At 40.9% G+C, this 24,518-nt stretch overlaps 1 protein-coding gene across 4 annotated transcripts in view; it reads right to left on the reverse strand.

Annotated features, from left to right (window-relative positions):
• The window catches only part of LOC110532720 (rho GTPase-activating protein 4), a 34,669-nt gene extending 14,239 nt beyond the window's left edge, over positions 1 to 20,430 (reverse strand). Inside the window, exons 1-7 of one of the 4 annotated variants that reach the window (XM_036988774.1) lie at positions 18,906 to 19,185; positions 7,692 to 7,781; positions 5,109 to 5,280; positions 4,641 to 4,806; positions 2,208 to 2,270; positions 1,924 to 2,028; positions 1,658 to 1,786 (exon numbers count right to left, since the gene is read on the reverse strand). In XM_036988774.1, the coding sequence (XP_036844669.1) occupies positions 1,658 to 1,786; positions 1,924 to 2,028; positions 2,208 to 2,270; positions 4,641 to 4,806; positions 5,109 to 5,280; positions 7,692 to 7,781; positions 18,906 to 18,984 (804 nt within the window). In that variant the 5' untranslated portion in view covers positions 18,985 to 19,185. Of the gene's footprint in view, positions 1 to 1,657; positions 1,787 to 1,923; positions 2,029 to 2,207; positions 2,271 to 4,640; positions 4,807 to 5,108; positions 5,281 to 7,691; positions 7,782 to 15,318; positions 15,388 to 15,454; positions 15,591 to 18,905; positions 19,186 to 20,251 lie in introns of those variants that run through there. The other 3 variants (XM_036988776.1, XM_036988775.1, XM_036988777.1) reach the window with 3 other exon arrangements.
• Positions 20,431 to 24,518: the final 4,088 nt, after the last annotated feature.

A 24,518-nucleotide genomic window follows, 5' to 3' on the forward strand; every position in this document is an offset into this window, starting at 1 on the left:
TATACATTTTAAATTGATGAGGCTCTATAACCACATAGAATGATGTACCAATTTAAGTCCTGACTCAGGGAGTCAGAATTGGCAAGACAAAGATACAGTAAGTACGGTATTGCATTCTGTGGGGCGGAATTACAGTACCATTCTAAATACAGAAATTCTTTCACCGACCACAACCTTTTCCCACAATGCACCAAAATGTACAGTATGCTGCAGTAAAATGTTACTGTATTTTACTATTGATAATACTCCAAATTACTGTATAATTGACAGTTTTCCGTTACAGTGTATAGTTGTGAGTTCCATGTAATTAAATGTTTGGCTTTAGTTTTAAGTGTCTTCCTTATTCTACCAATGTTAAGTTCAGTTACACAGGTTAAGACAATAGACAATTTACACAGGGTAGTACTCTTGTCAGGGACGTGACCAAGAATCCAATGCTCACTCTAACAGAGCTCCAAAGTTCCTCTGTGAGATGGGAGAACCTTCCAGAAGGACAACCATCTCTGCAGCACTCCACCAATCAGGCCTTTACGGTAAAGGGGCCAGATGGAAGTCACTCCTCAGTAAAAGGCACATGACAGCCCGTTGGAGTTTGCCAAAAGGTACCTAAAGACTCTTGACCATGAGAAACAAGATTCTCTGGTCTGATGAAACCAAGTTTGAACTCTTTGACCTGAATGTCAAGCGTCGCGTCTTGAAGAAACCTGGCACCATCCCTACGGTGAAGCAAGGTGGTGGCTGCATCGTGCAGTGGGGATCTTTTTCGGTGGCAGGGACTAGGAGACTAGTCAGGATCGATGGAAAGATGAACGGAGCAAAGTACAGAGAGTTCCTTGATCTCTGCTCCAGAGCGCTCAGGACCTCAGACTGGGGTGAGGTTTCACCTTCCAACAGGACAACGACCATAAGCACACAGCAAAGACAGTGCAGGATTGGCTTCAGGACAAGTCTCTAAATGTCCTTGAGAGGCCCAGCCAGAGCCCGGACTTGAACCTGATCGAACATCTCTGGAGAGACCTGCAAATAGCTGTGCAGCGACACTCCCCATCCAACCTGACAGAGCTTGAGATGATCTGCAGAGAAGAACGGGAGAAACTCCCCAAATACAGGTGTGCCAAGCTTGTAGCATCATACCCAAGAAGACTTGAGGCTGTAATCGCTGCCAAACGTTCTTCAACAAAGTACAGAGTAAAGGGTCTGAATACTTATGGAAATGTGACACTTCAGTTTTTTTATTTATTTTTGTAAAATTTCTAAAAATATGTTTTTGCTTTGTCATCATGTATTGTATGTAGATTGATGAGGGAAAAAAAACAATATAATACGTTTTTGAAAAAGTCTAACATAACAAAATGTGGAAAAAGGTCATATGGTCTGAATACTTTCCACATTTACTGTGTTTATAAAGTGTAATAATGGGATGCAAACTTAAAATGTAGTACATTTCAACTCTATATCTGACATGGTACAGGTGTGTTCATTTCTTAAGCCCATAACCATTTGTGTGAGGTGTATACTTCTGTTTAACAAAACACTATGTGACCATGATTTAGCCCACTGCAGTGAAAGGTTATTAAGACAATGGTGACTGTGTTAGACACTTCCAGAGACAGAGACACAGTTGACACACAGTCAGTGGCTGTGAAGCAGCACTTACGTCCATGAGTGAGGAGAGGTCTTGGAGATAGTACTTGTTCATGGAAGCGTTGGCAGCAGCCAGATTGAGAAGGTAGTCATTACGAGCCTTAGTGCACTTCAGTTGGAGCTCCTGTACTTTACACTGTCTCTGTAAACACATAGGAATGAGGTAGGACACATACAGTAAACACATGTACACATACACACACATATATCTCCATACTTGAACTCATTTAGACTAGAAAAAGGGATACGAGGAGTGTTTTTCAGAGGAGAAGAGTTTACTTTCTCAATCTTTTTAGAAGCTCCTTGCTTCTGTTTCTCTGCTTCCTTCAGCTTTCCCTCTGCAGACTCATACTCTGAGTGGTACTGATAGTAGGTCCGCCACGCCTTTAGACAAACACACACACACACACACACACACACAAAGAGAGAGAACATCCATCAACACACGCAAATACCAAGACAACTATTTTACATACCACCATATCCTTTTATTTTTAAAATGCCATATTTAGTTTTCTAGCATGGTGTCTGTTTCCTGAACTTGTCAAACATGTCGGACTTACTGTCTGTAGCTCTGTGGTGACCTTCAACAGCCCATCCTGTAACTGGCTACAGACATCTTTAGTCTGGAAATATAGAGACCAACCAATAAGTTAGATAGATCTAATAGAGACAATAGAGACAGAACAGCGACAACAGATATAGAAGAGAGATAGATACAGAATAGAGACAGGGACAGAATAGAGACAGAGATAGAATAGAGATAAATATAATAGACAGAAATAGAATAGAAACATAATAAAGACAATAGAGACACAAATATAATAGAGACAGATAGAAGAGAGGCAGAATCGAGACAGATATAGAAAAGAGGCAATGTGTACAGAATAGAGACAGAACAGAAAAAATAGAGACAGAGTTGAAACAATAGATATAGAATAGAGACAGAGAGAATTGAGACAAAAAGAAAATCGACATAAAGAGAATAAAGACAGAGACAAATATATAATAGAGACAGAGATAGAATAGACACAGATATAAAATAGACAGCTATAGAATAGAGACAATAGAGACAGAGATATAATAGAGATAGAATAAAGAGAAACAGAATAGAGACAGAACAGAGACAGAAGAGAGGCATATATAGAAGGGACATACAGTTGAAGTTGGAAGTTTACATACACTTAGGTTGGAGTCATTAAAACTAGTTTTCAACCTCTCCACAAATTTCTCGTTAACAAACTATAGTTTTGGCAAGTCAGTTAGGACATCTACTTTGTGCATGACACAAGTCATTTTTCCAACAATTGTTTACAGACAGATTATTTCACTTATAATTCACTGCATCACAATTCCAGTGGGTCAGAAGTTTACATACACTAAGTTGACTGTGCCTTTAAACAGCTTGGAAAATTCCAGAAAATGATGTAATGGCGTTAGAAGCTTCTGATGGGCTAATTGACATAATTTGTGTCAATTGGAGGTGTACCTCAAGGCCTACCTTCAAACTCAGTGCCTCTTTGCTTGACATCATGGGAAAATCAAAAGAAATCAGCCAAGACCTCAGAAAAACAATTGTAGACCTCCACAAGTCTGATTCATCCTTGGGAGCAATTTCCAAACGCCTGAAGGTACCACGTTCATCTGTACAAACAATAGTACGCAAGTATAAACACCATGGGACCACACAGCCGTCATACCGCTCAGGAAAGAGACGCGTTCTGTCTCCTAGAGATGAACGTACTTTTGTGCGAAAAGTACAAATCAATCCCAGAACAACAGCAAAGGACCTTGTGAAGATGCTGGAGGAAACAGGTACAAACGTATCTATATCCACAGTAAAACGAATTCCTATATAGACATAACCTGAAAGGCCGCTCAGCAAGGAAGAAGCCACTGCTCCAAACCCACCATAAAAAAGCTAGACTACGGTTTGCAACTGCACACGGGGACAAAGATCGTACTTTTTGGGGAAATGTCCTCTGGTCTGATGAAACAAAAATAGAACTGTTTGGCCATAATGACCATCGTTATGTATGGAGGAAAAAGGGGGAGGCTTGCAAGCTAAAGAACACCATCTCAACCATGAAGCATCATGCTGTGGGGGTAATTTGCTGCAGGAGGGACTGGTGCACTTCACAAAATAGATGGCATCATGAGGAGGGGACAATTATGTGGATAAATTGAAGCAACATCTCAAGAAATCAGTCAGGAAGTTAAAGCTTGGTCACAAATGGGTCTTCCAAATGGACAATGACCCCAAGCATACTTCCAAAGTTGTGGCAAAATGGCTTAAGGACAAGAAAGTCAAGGTATTGGAGTGGCCATCACAAAGCCCTGACCTCAATCCTATAGAAAATTTGTGGGCAGAACTGAAAAAGCGTGTGCGAGCAGTTAACTTAGTTACACCAGCTCTGTCAGGAGTAATGGGCCAAAATTCACCCAACTTATTGTGGGAAGCTTGGAGAAGGCTACCTGAAACGTTTGACCCAAGTTAAACAATTTAAAGACAATGCTACCAAATACTAATTGAGTATGTGTAAACTTCTGACCCACTGGGAATGTGATGAAAGAAATACAAGCTGAAATAAATCAATCATTCTCTCTACTATTATTCTGACATTTTACATTCTTAAAATAAAGTGGTGATCCTAACTGTCCTAAAACGTTGTTGTTTTTTACTAGGATTAAATGTCAGGAATTGTGAAAAACTGAGTTTAAATGTATTTGGTTAAGGTGTGTGTAAACTTTCGACTTCAACTGTAGATAGAAGAGAGATATAGACTAGAGACAGAGATAGAATAGAGATAACAAAGACAGATAGAATAGACATATTCTATTCTAGAAGAGACAGAGAGAATAGAAAGAGACAATAGAGAGATAGAAGAGACAGATTAGAGATAGATAGGATTCCCCAAGAGTCACTGGAAAACAGTTGCAAGTGTAACTGAGTGGACTATCCTGGCTAAATGAATCAAATGAAGATAGAGCAGTACCCTCTTGGCCAGGCGCTGTGTGATCTCCAGAGAGTGTGTGAGGGGCTGGGTGAGGGTGGTGCTACAGCTGTCACTCACACCACTGTGGTCTTTGCTCTCCTGTCTGGTCTGAGCCAGCAGGACCAGCCAACACTGGGACACAGACTGACCACTGCCAGGCTCCTTCCTGAAAGATAGAGGCACAGGGAAGGGACATGTTTTAACCATAGAAATGAACCACTCTAGTTACTAGAATGGAAAATATTAGAATCGGAAATGTAAAAACACTTTTTTTAGTTCAGGAATAGGCTTAATCTGTGTCTGGGAAACCAGCCCTATGTAATTGCTAGCATGCATGAGAGTAGTTTCAGAGACACAAAGCCATATCAACTCTAGCCTGGTCCCATATCTGTTTGAGCTGTCCTGCCAACTCAATGAGTTGGAATAACAGTAACAGAAATAGCACAAACATATCTGTGAGCAACTTACCTTTTGATTTTGGAGGTAAACCTCTCTGCCAATTTGTCCAGCGAGCGTGCGTACTCTCCTTCTATCTCACTGCGTCTACGCAGGTAGTCTGTCAGATCCTGAAGCTGCTGAGATTTCTGCTCCAACTGCAGATCCAAAACCTTCAACTGGTCCACCAACTGACAACGCACCTCTGGGGGTGGGAGCGGAGAGAGAGATACAGACAGAGAGTGAGAGAGAGAGAGAAGAAAGCCAGAGAGGGGGAGGGAGAGAGAGCGAGAGAGAGAGAGAGAGAGAGAGAAAGGAAAGAGGGGGGAGGAAGAGAGAGAAGGAAAGAGGGTGAGGGAGAGAGATAAAGGGAAAGAGGGAGAGATGGAGAGAGAAAGAGAAAGAGAGGGAGAAATGGGAGAGAGAGAAAGGGAAAGAAAAATTGGTAAGGAGATAGATGTATACAGTTGCAGCCAAATATATTGGCACTTTTCGTGAATTATTCACTATTTCTTCTAAAATAAGTTAAAATAACCTTGTTATTGGATTTTCAACATTGCAGAACTTATTTTATAAGTAATTTAGAAAATAAAGACAAATGCCATGGACAAAATTATTGCAACCCCAGAGCTAGTACTTGGTTGCATGGCCTTTGGCCAAGATATCTGCCGATAAACTCTTCTTGTAGCCATCAATGAGCTTACTGCACCTTTCTACTGCCATTTTGGCCCCTCATCAGCAGAAAAAAACACTAATTATTCAATGTGTGAGGGGTGCCCTCCACCAACTGCTGTTTTCAGATCTTTTTCTGTTCAACCTGACGAAGATCCGTTTGGGATGGAAACGTTGTCAATAAAGCTGTGAATTGGGAGCTTTAACAGTGCGCGGGCCTTCTTGTTTTCAGATCTTGCCATAGGTTTTGGATGTGGTTCAGATCTTGACTCTTCGCTTGCCACTCCAGCGTTTCTTCTTGGTTCTACACCAAGCGTAAAAAACACGAGGAACACCTTACTAATATTGAGTTGCACCCATTTTGCCCTCAAAAACACACAAGGCAAACATGGCATGGACTCTACAAGGTGTTGAAAGCGTTCCACACGGATGTTGGCCCATGTTGATTCCAATGCTTCCAGTTGTGTCAAGTTGGCTGGATGTCCTTTGGGTGGTGGACCATTCTTGATAAACACAAGAAACTGTTGAGCATGAAAAACCCAGCAGCGTTGCAGTTCTTGACACACTCAAACCAGTGCGCCTGGCACCTATACAGTATGGGGATGAGGTAGATTGGATGGGCTATTTACAGACGAGCTATGTACAGGTCCAGTGATCTGTGAGCTGCTCTGACAGCTGACCAGTGAGATATACCTGCTGGAGCGCGTGCTATGGGTGGGTGCTGCTATGGTGACCAGTGAGCTGAGATAAGGCTGGGCTTTACCTAGCAGAGACTTGTAGATGACCTGGAGCCAGTAGCTTTGGTGATGAGTATGAAGCGAGGGCCAGCCAACGAGATCGTACAGGTCGCAGTGGTGGGTAGTATGATGGCACTGTGATAGACTGCATCCAATTTTATTTTATTTTTTTATTTATTTTACCTTTATTTAACCAGGTAGGCAAGTTGAGAACAAGTTCTCATTTACAATTGCGACCTGGCCAAGATAAAGCAAAGCAGTTCGACAGATACAACAACACAGAGTTACACATGGAGTAAAACAAACATACAGTCAATAATAAAGTATAAACAAGTCTATATACAATGTGAGCAAATGAGGTGAGAAGGGAGGTAAAGGCAAAAAAGGCCTTGGTGGCAAGGTAAATACAATATAGCAAGTAAAACACTGGAATGGTAGTTTTGCAATGGAAGAATGTGCAAAGTAGAAATAAAAAATAATGGGGTGCAAAGGAGCAAAATAAATTAATTAATTAAATACAGTTGAATTGAATTAAATACAGTTACTCAATTTGTTGAGTAGAGTGTTGGAGGCTATTTTGTAAATGACATCGCTGAAGTCAAGGATCAGTAGGATGGTCAGTTTTACGAGGGTGTGTTTGGTAGCATGGCAGAGGTTTAGGAAAAATATTAAAAAGAATGCGAAGAAAAATGTATAAAAGATATACAAGACAAAGACGTCTGACTGCTACGCCATCTTGGAATCATGTAGCCTATAACCTGTTTTTGAGAAATGTCATCATCTAATATTGTTAAGAGGTTTCATTGTCTGCTTATAAGCCCCCTTTATTTATCCTACAGTTCTGACTTGGTGTACAGGGAAAATACTGTAAGAGCAGCATGTTCTGCATTCTGTCGCTGTACATTTCAAAACTGCTGAACACATAGTTATATTGACTACGTCTGTCTTAGCTCGCTCATTAATGTCTTAATCGAAATGACGGAATGCCTCTTATCCGCTCATCGTTCCCTCAATTGTCAGTAGAAACCACATTTGTTTAAGTACAATTAATGTATTGTTTAGTGTTCTATTGTGTAGTGGCATTGCTGGCATGCATAAAAAAAAAAAAATTGGTGAGTTTGCCTCACCAAGATTTACATGCTAAAATCATCGCTGGCTGTGCAGTAAAGTAATGTAAGAGGATAAAAACATCAAGGACTTCCCCTACCTTTGATTTGTGTGTCATAGTCCACAGCTCCAACTCTCTCTTTTCTGAGCTTCACATGTGATGTCATTGTTGCTCCGACAGGGTGAAACTCTGTTGCAAAGAAGAGATATCAATAATTTCACAAGGTTTTCTACAATAGTTTGATCTGAAACGTTACTGCAGCTTATCACCTACTTCCTGACAAAAGCCTTATTCACTGTACTCCTGCTTATTGGAGTACACTGTAAAAATATATATATATTGAGATCCAGTCAAAATTACTCGTTTTATCTAGTCAAGTCAACTAAATGTGCTAAATAAATGTTACGTTTTCTATTTGTATTTATTAGGGATCCCCATTAGCTGCTGCCAAGGCAGCAGATACTCTTCCTGGGGTCCAAAAACACCAAAGGACGCACATTACATATAAAACAACAGATAAAACAGTGAACTATGTATGTACTGAATGAGCTAAAGATAAAACAGTACATCATATAACATACCTACACCACCACATATCCACAACACAAATTGTTCAATCCCACCATACAACAATATCCCAATGTGTGCGTATGCATGTGTCTGTACCTGTGTGTGTGTGTCTCTTCACAGTCCCCGTTGTTCCATAAGGTGCATTTCTACCTGCTTTTTACTGCTTGCATTAGTTACCTGATGTGGAATAGAGTTCCATGTAGTCATGGGTCAATGTAGTACTGTGCTCCTCCCATAGTCTGTTCTGGACTTGGGGACTGTGAAGAGACCTCTGGTGGCATGTCTTGTGGCGTATGCATGGGTGTCCGAGCTGTGCGCTAGTATTTTAAACGGACAGCTCGGTACATTCAGCTTGTCAACACCTCTTAGAAAAACAAGTAATGATGAAGTCAATCTCTCTTCCACTTTGAGCCAGGAGAGATTGACATGCATGTCAATAATGTTAGCTCTCCGTGTACTTTTAAGGGCCAGCCGTGCTGCCCTGTTCTGAGACAACTGCAATTTTTCCAAGTCCCTCTTTGTGGCACCTGACCAGACTACTGAACAGTAGTCTAGGTGCGACAAAACCAGGGCTTATAGGACCTGCCTTGTTGATAGTGTTGTTAAGGCAGAGCAGTGCTTTATTATGGCCAGACTTCTCCCCATCTTAGCAACTGTTGAATCAAAATGTTTTGACCATGACAGTTTACAATCCAGGGTTACTCCAAGCAGTTTAGTCACCTAAACCTGCTCAACTTCCACATTATGCATTACTAGATGTAATTGAGGTTTAGGGTTTAGTGAATGATTTGTCCCAAATACAATGCTTTTAGTTCTGGAAATATTTAGAACTAACATTCCTTGCTACCTATTCTGAAACTAACTGCAGCTCTTTGTTAAGTGTTGCAGTCATTTCAGTCTTTGTAGTAGCTGACATGTATAGCGTTGAGTCATCCACATACATAGACACACAGGCCTTACTCAAAGCCAGTTGTTAGTAAAGATGGAAAATAGCAAGGGCCTAAACAGCTACCCTGGGGAATTCCTGATTCTATCTGGATTATGTTTGAGGCTTCCATTAAAGAACACTCTCTGTGTTCTGTTAGACAAGTAACTCTTTATCCACATTATAGCAGGGGGAGTAAAGTAGAGGTCGACCGATTATGATTTTCAACGCCGATACCGATTATTGGAGGACCAAAAAAGCCGATACCGATTAATCGGCCGATTAAAACAAAACAAAAATGTATTTGGAATAATGATAATTACAACAATACTGAATTAACACTTATTTTAACTTAATATAACACATCAATAAAATCAATTTAGCTTCAAGTAAATAATGAAACATGTTCAATTTGGTTTAAATAATGCAAAAACAAAGTGTTGGAGAAGAACGTAAAAGTGCAATATGTGCTATGTAAGAAAGCTAACGTATCAGTTCAGAACATGAGAACATATAAAAGCTGGTGGTTCCTTTTAACATGAGTCTTCAATATTCCCAGGTAAGAAGTTTTAGGTTGTTATTATTATAGGACTATTTCCCTCTATACCATTTGTATTTCATTAACCTTTGACCATTGGATGTTCTTATGGGCACTTTAGTATTGCCAGTGTAACAGTATAGCTTCCGTCCCTCTCCTCCCTGGGCTCGAACCAGCAACACAACGACAACAGCCACCACATCAAAGCAGCGTTACCCATGCTGAGCAAGGGAAACAACCACCCCAAGGCTCAGAGCGAGTGAAGTTTGAAACTCTATTAGCGGGCGCTAACTAGCCAGCCATTTCACTTCGGTCACACCAGCCTCATCTATGGAGTTGATAGGTTTGAAGTCATAAACAGCGCAATGCTTGACGCACAACGAAGAGCTGCTGGCAAAACGCACAAAAGTGCTGTTTGAATGAATGTTTACTCGCCTGCTTCTGCCAACCACCGCTCAGTCAGATACTTAGATACTTGTATGCTCAGTCAGATTATATGCAAAACAGGACATGCTAGATAATATCTAGCAATATCATCAACCATGTGTAGTTAACTAGTGATTATGATTGATTGTTTTTTATAAGATAAGTTTAATTTACCGTGGCTTACTGCATTTGCGTAACAGGCAATCTCCTTGTGGAGTGCAACGAGAGAGAAGCAGGTCGTTATTGCGTTGGACTCATTAACTGTAAGGTTGCAAGATTGGATCCTCCGGGCTGACAAGGTGAAAATCGGTCTTTCTGCCCCTGAACGAGGCAGTTAACCCACCGTTCCTAGGCCGTCATTGAAAATAAGAATGTGTTCTTAACTGACTTGCCTAGTTAAATAAAGATTAAATAAAGGTGTAAAAAATAATAATAAAATCGGCAAATCGGCGCGCAAAAATAAAATCGGCCATTCCGATTAATCAGTCGACCTCTAGTGTAAAGCCATAACACATACATTTTTCCAGCAGCAGACAATGATCGATAATGTCAAAAGCTGCACTGAAGTCTAACAAGCTCCCACAATAATTTTATCATCAACTTCTCTCAGCCAATCATCAGTCATTTGTGTAAGAGCTGTGCTTGTTGAGTGTCCTTCCCTATATGCGTGAGTTGACTTCAACTCACTCAAAAATTCAAAAGATATTAATTCAAATTTGCAACAGTTAATTTTTACATTGACATTTTGGTCAGACACTTTTATCCAGAGCGACTTTAGCTAGTGCATTTAAAGAAGGACGGTAAACAACGACATGTAAAAAGTAACAAGTAAAAAGCTTATGTAACCATGACTGAGAATGTCATTGTAGCTAAAGTGGTCCGTTAATGGGTTGAAATTACGGAGTGCGCTGCCGGTTTTGAAACTGGCGAAAAAGCTCACACAAGAGCAAGAGACTGATGGGAGCATAATGTTCCCTACTTAAATCTCTATTATATAATTTTAAAAAATGTGTCAGTTCTGAAATGTGTAATTTTCAAAGTACCGGTAGTTGTTTCAACTGTATAACGTTGTTCAATTCAAACAACAAATAGTTTTGTTTTTCTGACTAGCAAATATGTGTCCTCTCCACTCAAAAACTTGTCAAAACAAATTGAGTAGCTTTGTTAGCATAACTAAAACAATCAGTTTAAGCACATTGATTTCAATTTTAACAAAGCAAATTTGAGGAAAAGGCTAGCTAAATTCTATCAGCATATTGACTGTAGCACTCGCGCTGGAAAAACACTCGAACATTGTAACTCAAATTTCCGGGATGCATGTAAGGCCCTCTCCCGCCCTCCTTTCGGCAAATCTGACCACGACTCCATTTTGCTCCTCCCTTCTTATAGGCATAAACTCAAATAAGTAGTACCAGTGCTGAGGAATATTCAACGCTGGTATGACCAATCGGAATCCATGCTTCAAGATTGTTTTGATCACGCGAATTGGGATGTGTCCCGGGTAGCTTCAGAGAATAATATTGATGTGTACACCGAGACGGTTACTGAGTTCATCAAGAAGTGTATAGGAGATGCTGTACCCACTGTGACTATTGAAACCTACCCTAACCAGAAACCGTGGATAGATGGCAGCATTCGCATTAAACTGAAAGCGCGGACCACCACATTTAACCATGGCAAGGTGACTGGGTATATGGCAGAATATAAACATTCTCTCTGTAAGACAATCAAACAGGTGAAACATCAGTATAGAGACAAAGTGGAGTTGCAAAACAGCTCAGACACAAGACGTAAACTCAGCAAAAAAAGAAACGTTCCTTTTTCAGGACCCTGTCTTTGGAAGATAATTTGTAAAAATTCAAATAACTTCACAGATCTTCATTGTAAAAGGGTTTACATATTGTTTCCCATGTTTGTTCAATGAACCATAAACAAAAAAAGATGCCCAGGGTCCCTGCTCATCTGCGTGAACGTGCCTTAGGCAAGTTGCAAGGAGGCATGAGGACTGCAGATGTGGCCAGGGAAATAAATTGCAATGTCCGTACTGTGAGACGCCTAAGACAGCGCTACAGGGAGACAGGACGGACAGCTGATCGTCTCTGCAGTGGCAGACCGTGTAACAACACCTGCACAGGATCGGTACATCCAAACATCACACCTGCGGGACAGGTACAGGATGGCAACAACAACTGCCCGAGTTACACCAGGAACACACAATTCCTGCTCAGTGCTCAGACTGTTCGCAATAGGCTGAGAGAGGCTGGACTGTGGGCTTGTAGGCCTGTTGTAAGGCAGGTCCTCACCAGACATCACCGGCAACAACGTCGACTATGGGCACAAACCCACGGTCGCTGGACTGGCAAAAAGTGCTCTTTACTGACGAGTCGCAGTTTTGTCTCACCAGGGGTGATGGTCGGATTTGCGTTTATCGTCGAAGGAATGAGCATTACACCGAGGCCTGTACTCTGGAGCGGGATTGATTTGGAGGTGGAGGGTCCGTCATGGCCTGGGGAAGAGTGTCACAGCATCATTGGACGGAGCTCGTTGTCATTGCAGGCAATCTCAATGCTGTGCGTTACAGGAGAGACATCCTCCTCCCTCATGCGGTACCCTTCCTGCAGGCTCATCCTGACATGACCCTCCAGCATGACAATGCCACTAGCCGTACTGCTCGTTCTGTGCATGATTTCCTGCAAGACAGGAATGTCAGTGTTCTGCCATGGCCAGCGAAGAGCCCGGATCTCAATCCCATTGAGCACGCCTGGGACTTGTTGGATCGGAGGGTGAGGGATAGGTCGTTATCGGCAAATCTGGTGCAGTCCATGAGGAGGAGATGCACTGCAGTACTTAATGCAGCTGGTGGCCACACCAGATACTGAATGTTACTTTTGATTTTGACCCCCCTTTGTTCAGGGACACAGTATTCCATTTCTGTTAGTCACATGTCTTTTGTTCAGTTTAAGTTGTTCAGTTGTTCAGTTTGTTCAGTTTAATTTGTTCAGTTTATGTCTCATTTGTCAATCTTGTTATGTTCATACAAATATTTACACGTTAAGTTTGCTGAAAATAAACGCAGTTGACGGTGAGAGGACGTTTATTTTTTTGCTGAGTGTATGTGGCAGGGTCTACAGACAATTACGAACTACAAAAGGAAAACCAGCCATGACGCCTTGCTCCCAGACAAGCTAAACATGTTCTTTGCCCACTTTGATGATAACACAGTGCCACCGACACTCGCTAGGCTGCTGGCTCAGACGGCATCCCTAGCTGCGTCCTTAGAGCATGCACAGACCAGCTGGCTGATGTGTTTATGGACATATTCAATTTCTCCCTATCCCAGTCTGCTGTCCCCACATGCTTCAAGATGGCCACCATTGTCCCTGTTCCCAAGAATGCAAAGGTAACTGAACTAAATGACTATCGCCCCGTTGCACTCACTTATGTCATCATGAAGTACTTTTGAGAGACTAGTCAAGGATCATATCACCTCCATCCTACCCGTCACCCAAGACCTACTCCAATTTGCTTACCGCTCCAATAGGTCCACAGATGATGCAATCGCACCCACACTGCATACTGCCCTATCCCATCTAGACAAGACGAATACCTATGCAAGAATGCTGTTCATTGACTATAGCTCAGCATTCAACACCATAGTACCCTCCAAGCTCATCATTAAGCGTGAGGACCTGGGTCTAAATCCTGCCTTGTACAACTGGGTCCTGGACTTCCTGACGGCCGCCCCCAGGTGGTGAATGTAGGAATCAACACCTCCACTTCGCTGATCCTCAAAACTGGGGCCCCAAAAGGGTGCGTGCTCAGTCCCCTCCTGTACTCCCTGTTCACCCATGACTGCGTGGCCATGCACACCTCCAACTCAATCATTAAGTTTGCAGACAACACAACAGTAGTAAGCTTGATTACCAACAACGATGAGTCAGCCTCCAGGGGGAGGTGAGGGCTCTGGGAGTGTGGTGCCAGGAAAATAACCTCTCACCCAATGTCAACAAAACAAAGGAGATGATCGTGGACTTCAGGAAACAGCAGAGGGTGCACCCCCATGATCCACATCGATGGGACACCAGTGGAGGAGGTGGAAAGTTTTAAGTTCCTCGGTATACACATCACAGACAAACTGAAATGGTCCACCCAGACAGACAGAGCAGTGAAGAAGGTGCAACAGCGCCTCTTCAACCTCAAGAGGCGGAAGAAAATGTGCTCGTCACCAAAAACCCTCACAAACTTTTACAGATGCACAATTGAGAGCATCCTGTCGGGCTGTATCACCGCTTAGTACGGCAACTGCACCGCCCACAACCGCAGGGCTCTCCAGAGGGTGGTGAGGTCTGCACAACACATCATCGGGGGCAAACTACCTGCCTTCCAGGACACCTATGGCACCCGATGTCACAGGAAAGGCCAAAAAGATCATCAGGGCAACCACCCAAGCCACTGTCTGTTCACCCCACTATCATCCAGAAGGTGAGATCTGTACAGTTGCATCAAAGCTGGTACCGAGAGACTGAAAAACAGCTTCTATCTCAAGGCCATCAGACTGTTAAAACAGCCATCACTAGCACAGTCTGTCTATGTTGCCTACATAGAGAGACTTGAAATAATTGGCCACTTTAATAAATGGAACACTAGTGACTTTAATAATGTCACTTTAATAATGTTTACACATTTTGCATTACTCATCTCATATGTATCTACTGTATCTCAGTCTATGCTGCTCTGAAATTGCTCATCCATATATTCTTAATTCCATTCCTTTACTTAGATATGTGTGTATTAGGTATTTGTGAAATTAGAACTAGAAGCACAAGCATTTCGCTACACCCGCAATAACATCTGCTAAACACGTGTATGTGACAAATACAATTTGATTTAATTTGAGTTCCATTTACTTTACTAGGTTGAAGTAATTTGAGATTAAATTAACCACACGAAATCCAGATTGGATTTGACATACAAATGTTAAGGAATCTTGGTAATACACTTTTGTAAATTGAATCAAACAATATTTTTGTTTTGTTTTACAGTATAACGTTATAGTCTCCAACAGGTTGATCTCGAGCTCGCAGCCCACCTATGAGTAGCTCGCCAAACGATTCTGAAAGTACAATTTTCACTTGTTCCATCGCAAACTGTCATACACAAATCTCACAACTATGAGATACCGTAAACTCCCAGCTACTATCTAATCAACACAACAACATTGACATTATCCCACAATATCTGCCAATTCATTTCCAGCAATATTATACCCGTCTGTCTTTGTGATGCGCGCGTTTGTTTATCACTCCGTGTGTAGCCAGTTGATGTGATAATCAACCGGTGGTTTGACAGAAGTACTTTCCGCAAAACCTTCTCAATTAAATGTTAACTGTAAAGTAGTCTTACCTGGCAGAAGTATATCACGAGTAAGTATATAATTTGTATCTATTATTTGCATACTTTGCCATGAAATGAGCAGTAGCAGTACAGAACCATCGCTAAACCGTCACATTAGATGGTAGATTCCTCACTCACTAGATGCACAATTAAAGGGCCAGATGCACAAAAAGTGGAATACACAAAGAAAATCAAAATTTTTCCAGACCTGAACAAATATGTATTTTGATGTGATTTAAGCATTGACATCGACTCAGAACATGCAATTTCATTGTTTTTCTTTTAACAATTTTAATTTTAAGAGTGAAAAATAAGTGAGAACATAATTTGGGAAAATGTCAAACAGAATTTGGGGGGAAAATCACAGATGTTATAGGGCCCCTCTTAGTTTATGAACCATTATTTTACCAGGGAGATTCACAGAACACATAGTGCACTATTTTCTCTTGTACACTAAGGACCCGGGAAAGAGTTGCAGGGTAGAGGAGAAGAGAATAATGTGCTATTTGATAACTGGAAGAAAAATAGTAGCTTGCGACATGTTACTATTTTTTAAAGTAGCTCTCATGCTAGAAAAGGTTGAAGACCCCTGGTCTAAGTGAATCATTACTCAGCGTACCCATGCTTATTGGAGTATAGTCTAAGTGTGTGAAGTTAATGACCCTACATTGAGGCCCAAGTTCAATTGATTTCTAACACTTGAAAACCAATCTGTCATGTACTGTATGCTACACTTGCTGGTCCCTCCAATGACTTTGTCAACAACGCTCTATGACACTCATTACTTCCCTCGCTCTGTGACACTCTCCCTGTATTCACTACTACACTCCTATCCATAGTATCAGATACCGTCTGTGATCCACACCTGCTGTCTCTAACTCTGAATGATCGGCTATGAAAAGCCAACTGACATTTACCCCTGAGGTGCTGACCTGTTGCACCCTCTTCAACCACTGTGATTATTATTATCTGACTCTGCTGGTCTTCTATGAATGTTTGAACATCTTGGCCATGTTCTGATATAATCTCCACCCGGCACAGCCAGAAGAGGACTGGCCACCCCTCAGAGCCTGGTTCCTCTCTAGGTTTTTTCCTAGGTTCTGGCCTTTCTAGAGAGTTTTTCCTAGCCACCGTGCTTCTACATCTGCATTGCTTGCTGTTTGGGGTTTTAGGCTGGGTTTCTGTACAGCACTTTGTGACATCGGCTGATGTGAAAATGCCTTATAAATACATTTTATTGATAGAGAGAATACAGTATTGTCTTTTACACATTTCCTAGTTGAACCCAGCCTGCCTCTGCTGCCTCTGAGAAAGCCAGCTGGTATGTAACGCACCACTCTGCTCATGCTGCTGCACACCTGTAGCATGCAGAAAGAGCAGCAGCAACATTTCAGCTGCCTTATAAATAGTACTATACCACCACAAGGCACACAACACTGCCACAGAGCGAATGTTTGTATAACACGCTCACTAATAGAGTAACTTTGCGTGACAATATGTAACTTATGTATGTGTTGGGAGAGAATCAACAGTACTGACAGCTCACACAATCCTTCAATTGTAGTTTACATATTTTGTAGATTATATTGATTAATAGAAACTAAACTCAACTTAAATCAGAAGTTTGAATGTATTGGTTATGACTGAGCAAGCCAGTCAGTACTTATTTTGTTTCAATAGCCTAGGCCTGGTTTAGTTGAGCACAATATGGTGATGGGACATCATGTCTCTTTCTTCCTCTCTCTAGGTTGGATCTGGAGTGGTTAGCATGCCAAATAAAGGAGAGAAAATATGTCTTTATGGATTTGCTGCATTGCTGTTGTCTGTTTAAGCAATAAGGCACGAGGGGGTGTGGTATGTGGCCAATATACCATGGCTAAGGGCTGTTCTTACACACGACGCAATGCAGAGTGCCTGGATACAGCCCTTGGCTGTGGTATATTGGCCATATACCATAATCCCTGAGGTGCCTTATTGCTATTATAAACTGGTTACCAACGTAAATAGAGCACTAAAAATAAATGTTTTGTCATACCTGTGGTATACAGTCTGATATACCACAGCTGTCAGCCAATCAACATTCAGGGCTCGAACTACCCAGTTTATAATGTTCCTTAGATACTGACTGCTAAAGGCCTGAGGGGTTGATAACCCCCTTGACCATTTAAATGCAGTTTAACTCCTTTATGCTTGTGCAGTTAGAATCGCTGTCTTTCCTCCTTCTCTGTTGGCATTTAACAATACAATATGACAAAGCTTTATTCATACCCTTATTTATTAACTGAGAGCTCAAGCAGTCACTATAGGATTAGTGCCTGAGATGTTGGTTCTGAACTGCATTCAAATTGCCTTTCATGAAATTAATAGTTCATATTATTGGCGTCTCTCTCTTTCTATGCTGTCACTAATCCTCCCACAGAGACCTCTCGTGATCTTTAAAAAGACGAAGACAGGTGTGGTGCTTCCTGTGTCGGGGGCGAGGGCACACACTAGTGGTGCGCAGGTCAGCTGTTTGTTCAACCGTACTTACCTGCAATTGCTAGTAACCCATCAGCAACCACCTGACTATACACTGGGTATACCAAACCTTAGTAACCCCTTCCTACAGCAGCCTCTACAGCACTCTATAAGGGTAGCACCATGATGTAGCTGGAGGACAGGAAGCTTCTGTCCTCCTCTGGGTACATTGACTTCAATACACGTAGGAGGCTCATGCTTCTCACCTCCTTCCATAGACTTACACAGTAGTTATGACAACTTCAGGAGGACGTCCTCCAACCTATCAGAGCTCTTGCAGCATGAACTGATATGTTGTCCACCCAATCAAAGGATCAGATAATGAATCTACTCCTGAAAGCATAAGCTACAGCTAGCTAGCACCGCAGTACATAACATGTGGTGAGTAGTAGACTCAAAGAGATAGAAAGACAATAGTTGAACAGTTTTGAACAAATATATGTATTAAAAAATCAAAAAGCAAGAGATGCAGCTAGCTAGCTAGTTTAGCCTACTCAAACACCAGCTCAATTATGTTATTTTACCTTTATTTAACTAGGCAAGTCAGTTATGAACAAATTCTTATTTTCAATGACAGCCTAGGAACAGTGAGTTAACTGCCTTGTCAAGGGGCTGAACGACAGATGTTTTACCTTGTCAGCTCAGGGATTCAATCTTGCAACCTTTCAGTTACTAGTCCAACGCTCTAACCACTAGGCTCCCTGCCGCCCCGCCTCAAACAGAGGGATGCTATGTTAGCTAGCTGCAATTGCTAGTAACCCATCCGCAACCCCCCTTCTATACACCTTGTAACGTTAGCTGGCTAGCCAGTTCAAATAATGACCATATCATAGATGACACTCTCTCTTTAGATACTTTTTTATTCATTTTTACAGGAAAATAAACTCACAACAATATCATTATTTACAAGTTAATGGTGAGCTAATGACAGAAAATAGCTTACGGTTGTGAGTGACGAAATAAAGCAGTGCATTATACCAGAGAATTTTAGAAGATTCATTGCGAGCTCGTCGGGTAACCATGACAACGGACTCAGCGACAGGGTCAAAGTTGAACTTTTTTCATCTGTTATAGACAATGAAACAGACAGTTGCAGCGAAGGTCTACAGACATTCCACCCGAATATAAATTAAAATGTCGTTTTGACCAGCTACACTTGTCGTATTCTAATTGTCTACAGACATGTCGATAGACAAAGTATAAACCCGTATAAGGTATTGTTTTCTCTTTATTCAACCCGCCCGCCCTTCATCCACACAACATTTAATGACCCTAACCCCGCCTGCCCCGCGGTTCGGCGGGTTATGATGAGTCAACTCGCGCATCACAAACACACACACACTCAAGGTTCACGCACACACACACACGCCCAAACACTTAAGCACGCACACACATATACACGCACTGAAGAGCAAAGCAGGAATCACTAACCATGAGTCACGAACTCACTTTCCTTCCTTCGCTCCCCCCTCTTTCTCCATCGCTCTCTCACTCTTCACTGCCAATTAACTTCCTCTTTTCTTTTCAAAAACCAAATTTCACTCATCAAAACTCAATTTCACACAGCTGTTTTAAACTGTTCCCAATTTCAGTTCCTTTCATTTATTTTTCAAAAGATAAACGTTCCCTGTGATTTCGTCTATCCATAGATAGGTATAGGTAAATCTGTATATCTGCCTATAGTTTACGTTTAAATCCATTGCATTTCCCTTTGAAATGTGTAACAAATCTCATGTAACTTTATAATATGCCTTGTAGAACGTAGCTGTTGCACAGCATCTTCTTTTTACACGATTCGTCATCCTTTCCATCTCCCCTTCTCCATTCCTTCACTGCGTGATCATCATTGAATCATGCAACAGGAATTGGAGATTCTTGCCATCATTATCAGGATACAGGGCACTACCAGTATATCTCAACTGATATCCGCTGGTCAGTTTGAACTGTTATAAGGTACTGTACATGTCTTTCCTATACAGCTGTACTAATGTGGTGTATTTCGGTTTATCGTCCAGCCACAACCACATACTTCACAGTGGGGTGAGTCTGAGATACACATCAAGATTTACTGTAGTTATTGCTGTCAAACAGCAGATAAACTACATTCAGAGCAAGTAGAGAAAGCAGAACCCCTGTCTAACATCCAGGTAATTACAGTACTCCTAAACATGTATAGCAACACACAACAGACATTGTCTAATTCAAACAAGACATGACATGCCACACAACATTCTTAAATATTGTGAAATGAATGTCCTAGTTATTCTGTTATGAAAATGAGATTCATACCTGACTGAGATTGTTTTTAACTGTCTTCTTTCCACACTGAATAACGTTTATCTCCCAAAGATGACTTCTCCCTTCCTCCTTTTCACATTAAACACATAAACCTGGGTGAATGTCACGACCCTCCTCTCTCCCTCTCTATTCTGTCGCTCCCTGACACACTTTCTAAAACACCCAGTGCCGGGTTGTGCAAGAGTGGTGAGAGTCATTCTTCTAATTCAAGACACACCCCCTCCTCCTCCCTCATCGCTCTCTCCCCTATGACTTCATGTGTGTAGTAACACTTAAGCTGAGTAAGGGCTGTCTGCATCTATAATAAACTTATTGAGTAAAGAATATACATTATGGGAGCATTGCACTTGTGTAACACACCCAAAAGTCATGACATTAATCAGAACAAGTCATTACATTAATCAGAACAAGTCATGACATGAATCAGAACAAGTCATTCTGTAGAAGCTATGAGAATAGAAAGGTTCAGTACTTTTGTGAAGTATCACAGCACAGTTGAAAAATAAATGGCAAATATAAATCCAAAATGGATGATGTTAAGAGATAGATGTGAGGGGTTGAATGGAGCTGAAGGGTGGGACTAATAACAAGATAACCAATGTAAAACATACGGGGTCTGTACAATGTATATAGATTCAGAAATGTTGTGAAATTGCACAGTTACAAATAGAAATCAAACTGGATGGACATCAGAAATAGAGGAAGGACTAAAAACAAACAAAAAATAACTATTGTAAAATAGATTGTGTCTGTAAAATGTGTATAAGATGTATAAACTGAAGGTAGAAGCGTAAGTGTTATTGTTTATTAGTTTACTCCAATTGGGGGAAGGGTGGTAGGGTTTGTGGGGAATAATAAAGGTATATTATTTGAAAAAGTATGTATATCTATGTAGGTATGTGTATGTAACTGTATGTACAGTTGAAGTCGGAAGTATACACTTACACATACACTTAGGTTGGAGTCATTAAAACTCGTTTTCAACATCTCCACAAATATCTTGTTAACAAACTATAGTTTTGGCAAGTCGGTTAGGACATCTACTTTGTGCTTCACACAAGTAATTTTTCCAATAATTGTTTACAAACAGATTATTTCACTTATAATTAATTCACTGCATCACAATTTCAGTGGGTCAGAAGTTGACACACTATGTTGACTGCCTTTGAACAGCTTGGAAGATTCCAGAAAATGATGTCATGTCTTTAGAAGCTTCTGATAGGCTAATTTACATCATTTGAGTCAATTGGAGGTGTACCTGTGGATGTATTTCAAGGCCTACCTTCAAACTCAGTGCCTCTTTGCTTGACATCATGGGGAAATCAAAAGAAATCAGCCAAGACCTCAGAAAAACATTTAAGAATTATTTATTTCAGCTTTAAATTATTTCATCACATTCCCAGTGGGTCAGAAGTTTACATACACTCAATTAGTATTTGGTAGCATTGCCTTTAAGTTGTTTAACATGGGTCAAATGTTTCAGGTAGCCTTCCACAAGCTTCCCACAATAAATTGGGTAAATTATGGCCCATTCCTCCTGACAGAGCTGGTGTAACTGAGTCAGGTTTGTAGGCCTCCTTTCTCACACACGCTTTTTAAGTTCTGCCCACACATTTTCTATAGGATTGAGGTTAGGGCTTTGTGATGGCCACTCCAATACCTTGACTTTCTTGTCCTTAAGCCATTTTGCCACAACTTTGGAAGTATGCTTGGGGTCATTGTCCATTTGTGACCAAACTTCCTGACTGATGTCTTGAGATGTTCTTTCAATATATCCACATAATTGCCCCTCCTCATGATGCCACCTATTTTGTGAAGTGCAACAGTTCCTAATGGAGGAAAGCACCCCCACAACATGATGCTGCCACCCCGTGCTTCACGGTTGGGATCGTGTTCTTCGGCTTGCAAGCCTCCCCCTTTTTCCTCCAAACATAACGATGATCATTATTGCCAAACAGTTATATTTTTGTTTCGTCAGACCAGAGGACATTTCTCCAAAAAGTACGATCTTTGTCCCCATGTGCAGTTGCAAACCGTAGTCTGGCTTTTATATGGCTGTTTTGGAGCAGTGACTTCTTCCTTGCTGAGCGGCTTTCAGGTTATGTCGATATAGGACTGGTTTTACTGTTGGTATAGATACTTTGTACCTGTTTCCTCCAGCATGTTCACAAGGTCCTTTGCTGTTGTTCTGGGATAGATTTACACTTTTCGCACCAAAGTACGTTCATCTGTTGGAGACAGAACGCGTCTCCTTCCTGAGCGGTATGACGGCTGAATGATCCCATGTTGTTTATACTTGCCTACTATTGTTTGTACAGATGAACGTGGTACCCTCAGGCGTTTGGAAATTGCTCCCAGGATTGAACAAGGCTTGTGGAGGTCTACAATTTTTTTCCTGAGGTCTTGGCTGATTTCTTTTGATTTTCCCATGATGTCAAGCAAAGAGGACTGAGTTTGAAGGTAGGCCTTGAGGTACACCTCCAATTGACACAAATTATGTCAATTAGCCCATCAGAAGCTTCTAACGCCATTACATCATTTTCTGGAATTTTCCAAGCTGTTTAAAGGCACAGTCAACTTAGTGTATGTAAACTTCTGACCCACTGAAATTGTGATACAGTGAATTATAATTAAAATAATCTGTCTGTAAACAATTTTTGGAAAAATTACTTGTGTCATGCACAAAGTAGATGTCCTAAGCGATTTGCCAAAACTATAGTTTGTTAACAAGAAATTTGTGGAGTGGTTGAAAAACTAGTTTTAATTAATAATTCCAACCTAAGTGTATGTAAACTTCCGAATTCAACTGTATGTATATATGTGTATATGTATGAATGTTTATGTATGCATATGTACGTGTATGTATATGGATATATATATTTACCCCCAAATATATGGGAGATTGGTAATGATGCAGACAATTACATTGATGGAAGCAACAATCTTTCCGCAATATTAAGCTGATCCACCACCCCCCCCCAAAAAAAAAAAAAAAAAAAAAAATAGTTACAAAAATCAGAACAAGTCATGACAAAATAGATAATATAACATAATATAATCCTGTTACTATGCATGACTAGAGAGCAGTAGTTTGTTTGCTGTTGTAGCGAATGTTGTTAACCAGAAACATTGGTGTAGAATACTGTGAGTGAAGTGAATGTTATCATGCCCTTGCAAGGTGTAAAGAAGCCAGAGAAGTTGTGAAAACAGCACTGCTTCTGGCTAACAGAGATTTCCACTTTCTAAAAATGTATTTCCATTCCTCTTTGCAATACCAGCAAACTCTCAAAAACTCGTCTCACTTCTAACTTCCTCGGTTTCCTTCCTCTCCATCTGAAGGACCTTAAATAACTGACCCTAAACCTAAAGTTAAGTGGCTTAACTGATCTGTATCATAATAGACAGTGACTGAGTGATTTACTCAACTGTAAATAAAATGCAAACTAATTGCAAACTAATTTCATGAATGTTACTTGATAAAGGCTTGTCTTGTATTCTGTAAGGTCCTTAGCTTTTGACTTTTTAACTGATGGTTTAGATAAATGTCGTTGTTTGTTTCTTCAACATTCTGGAGAAGTGCTTCCTTTTGTGTTTCATTCTGACACCGTAAACTCTGCAAAATGAAACCACATTTTACTTAGTGTGCTAACAATCAGTAAATGCATTTTATTTGAGAGGGGAGGTCTCATTTTTATACTTCGATAATTTAAGAGAAAATAAAATGTTCAGTTTTAAATCTGGACGTCCTGCTAAAGACAGCATTATATGTACTTCAACACCTCTTAAAACTTCTTTGGGGTAGGGGGCAGTATTTTCAAGTTTAATATTTATAGTAATTTAAATTGAATTTGGCACTCTGCCATTTCACCAGATGTTGGTCAGGAGTGACGGTAGCGTCCCATCTAGCCTAGAGAGCTTAAAATGTGTGTGAGAAAGATAGTGCCACAAGGCAGGCTAAATACACGTGTGTGAAGGTGATAGGAACAAACCCAGAGCATCTATCATATCTCTGTCTGTTTGGTCAGTTCTATTGAAGAAAGGAACAGACCTGCATGCTTAGTTTGTTCTGTGCAACACATGCTTCTCAGTCAAGTAAAATATGGACTTTGTCAGCTCTATTCATTACATTTCTACCGGCAGCAATCAAAATGTAAGACTCGTTTATGAGTGCTGGTTGCAAAAACGCTATTATCTATTGGTCACTAAGAATTTCTCAAAATATTTTGTTACATTTTACTGGGCATCTAGTACGCAAAGA

The sequence above is a fragment of the Oncorhynchus mykiss genome, chromosome 9, assembly GCF_013265735.2.
Source record: "Oncorhynchus mykiss isolate Arlee chromosome 9, USDA_OmykA_1.1, whole genome shotgun sequence".
Taxonomy (NCBI): Eukaryota; Metazoa; Chordata; class Actinopteri; order Salmoniformes; family Salmonidae; genus Oncorhynchus; species Oncorhynchus mykiss.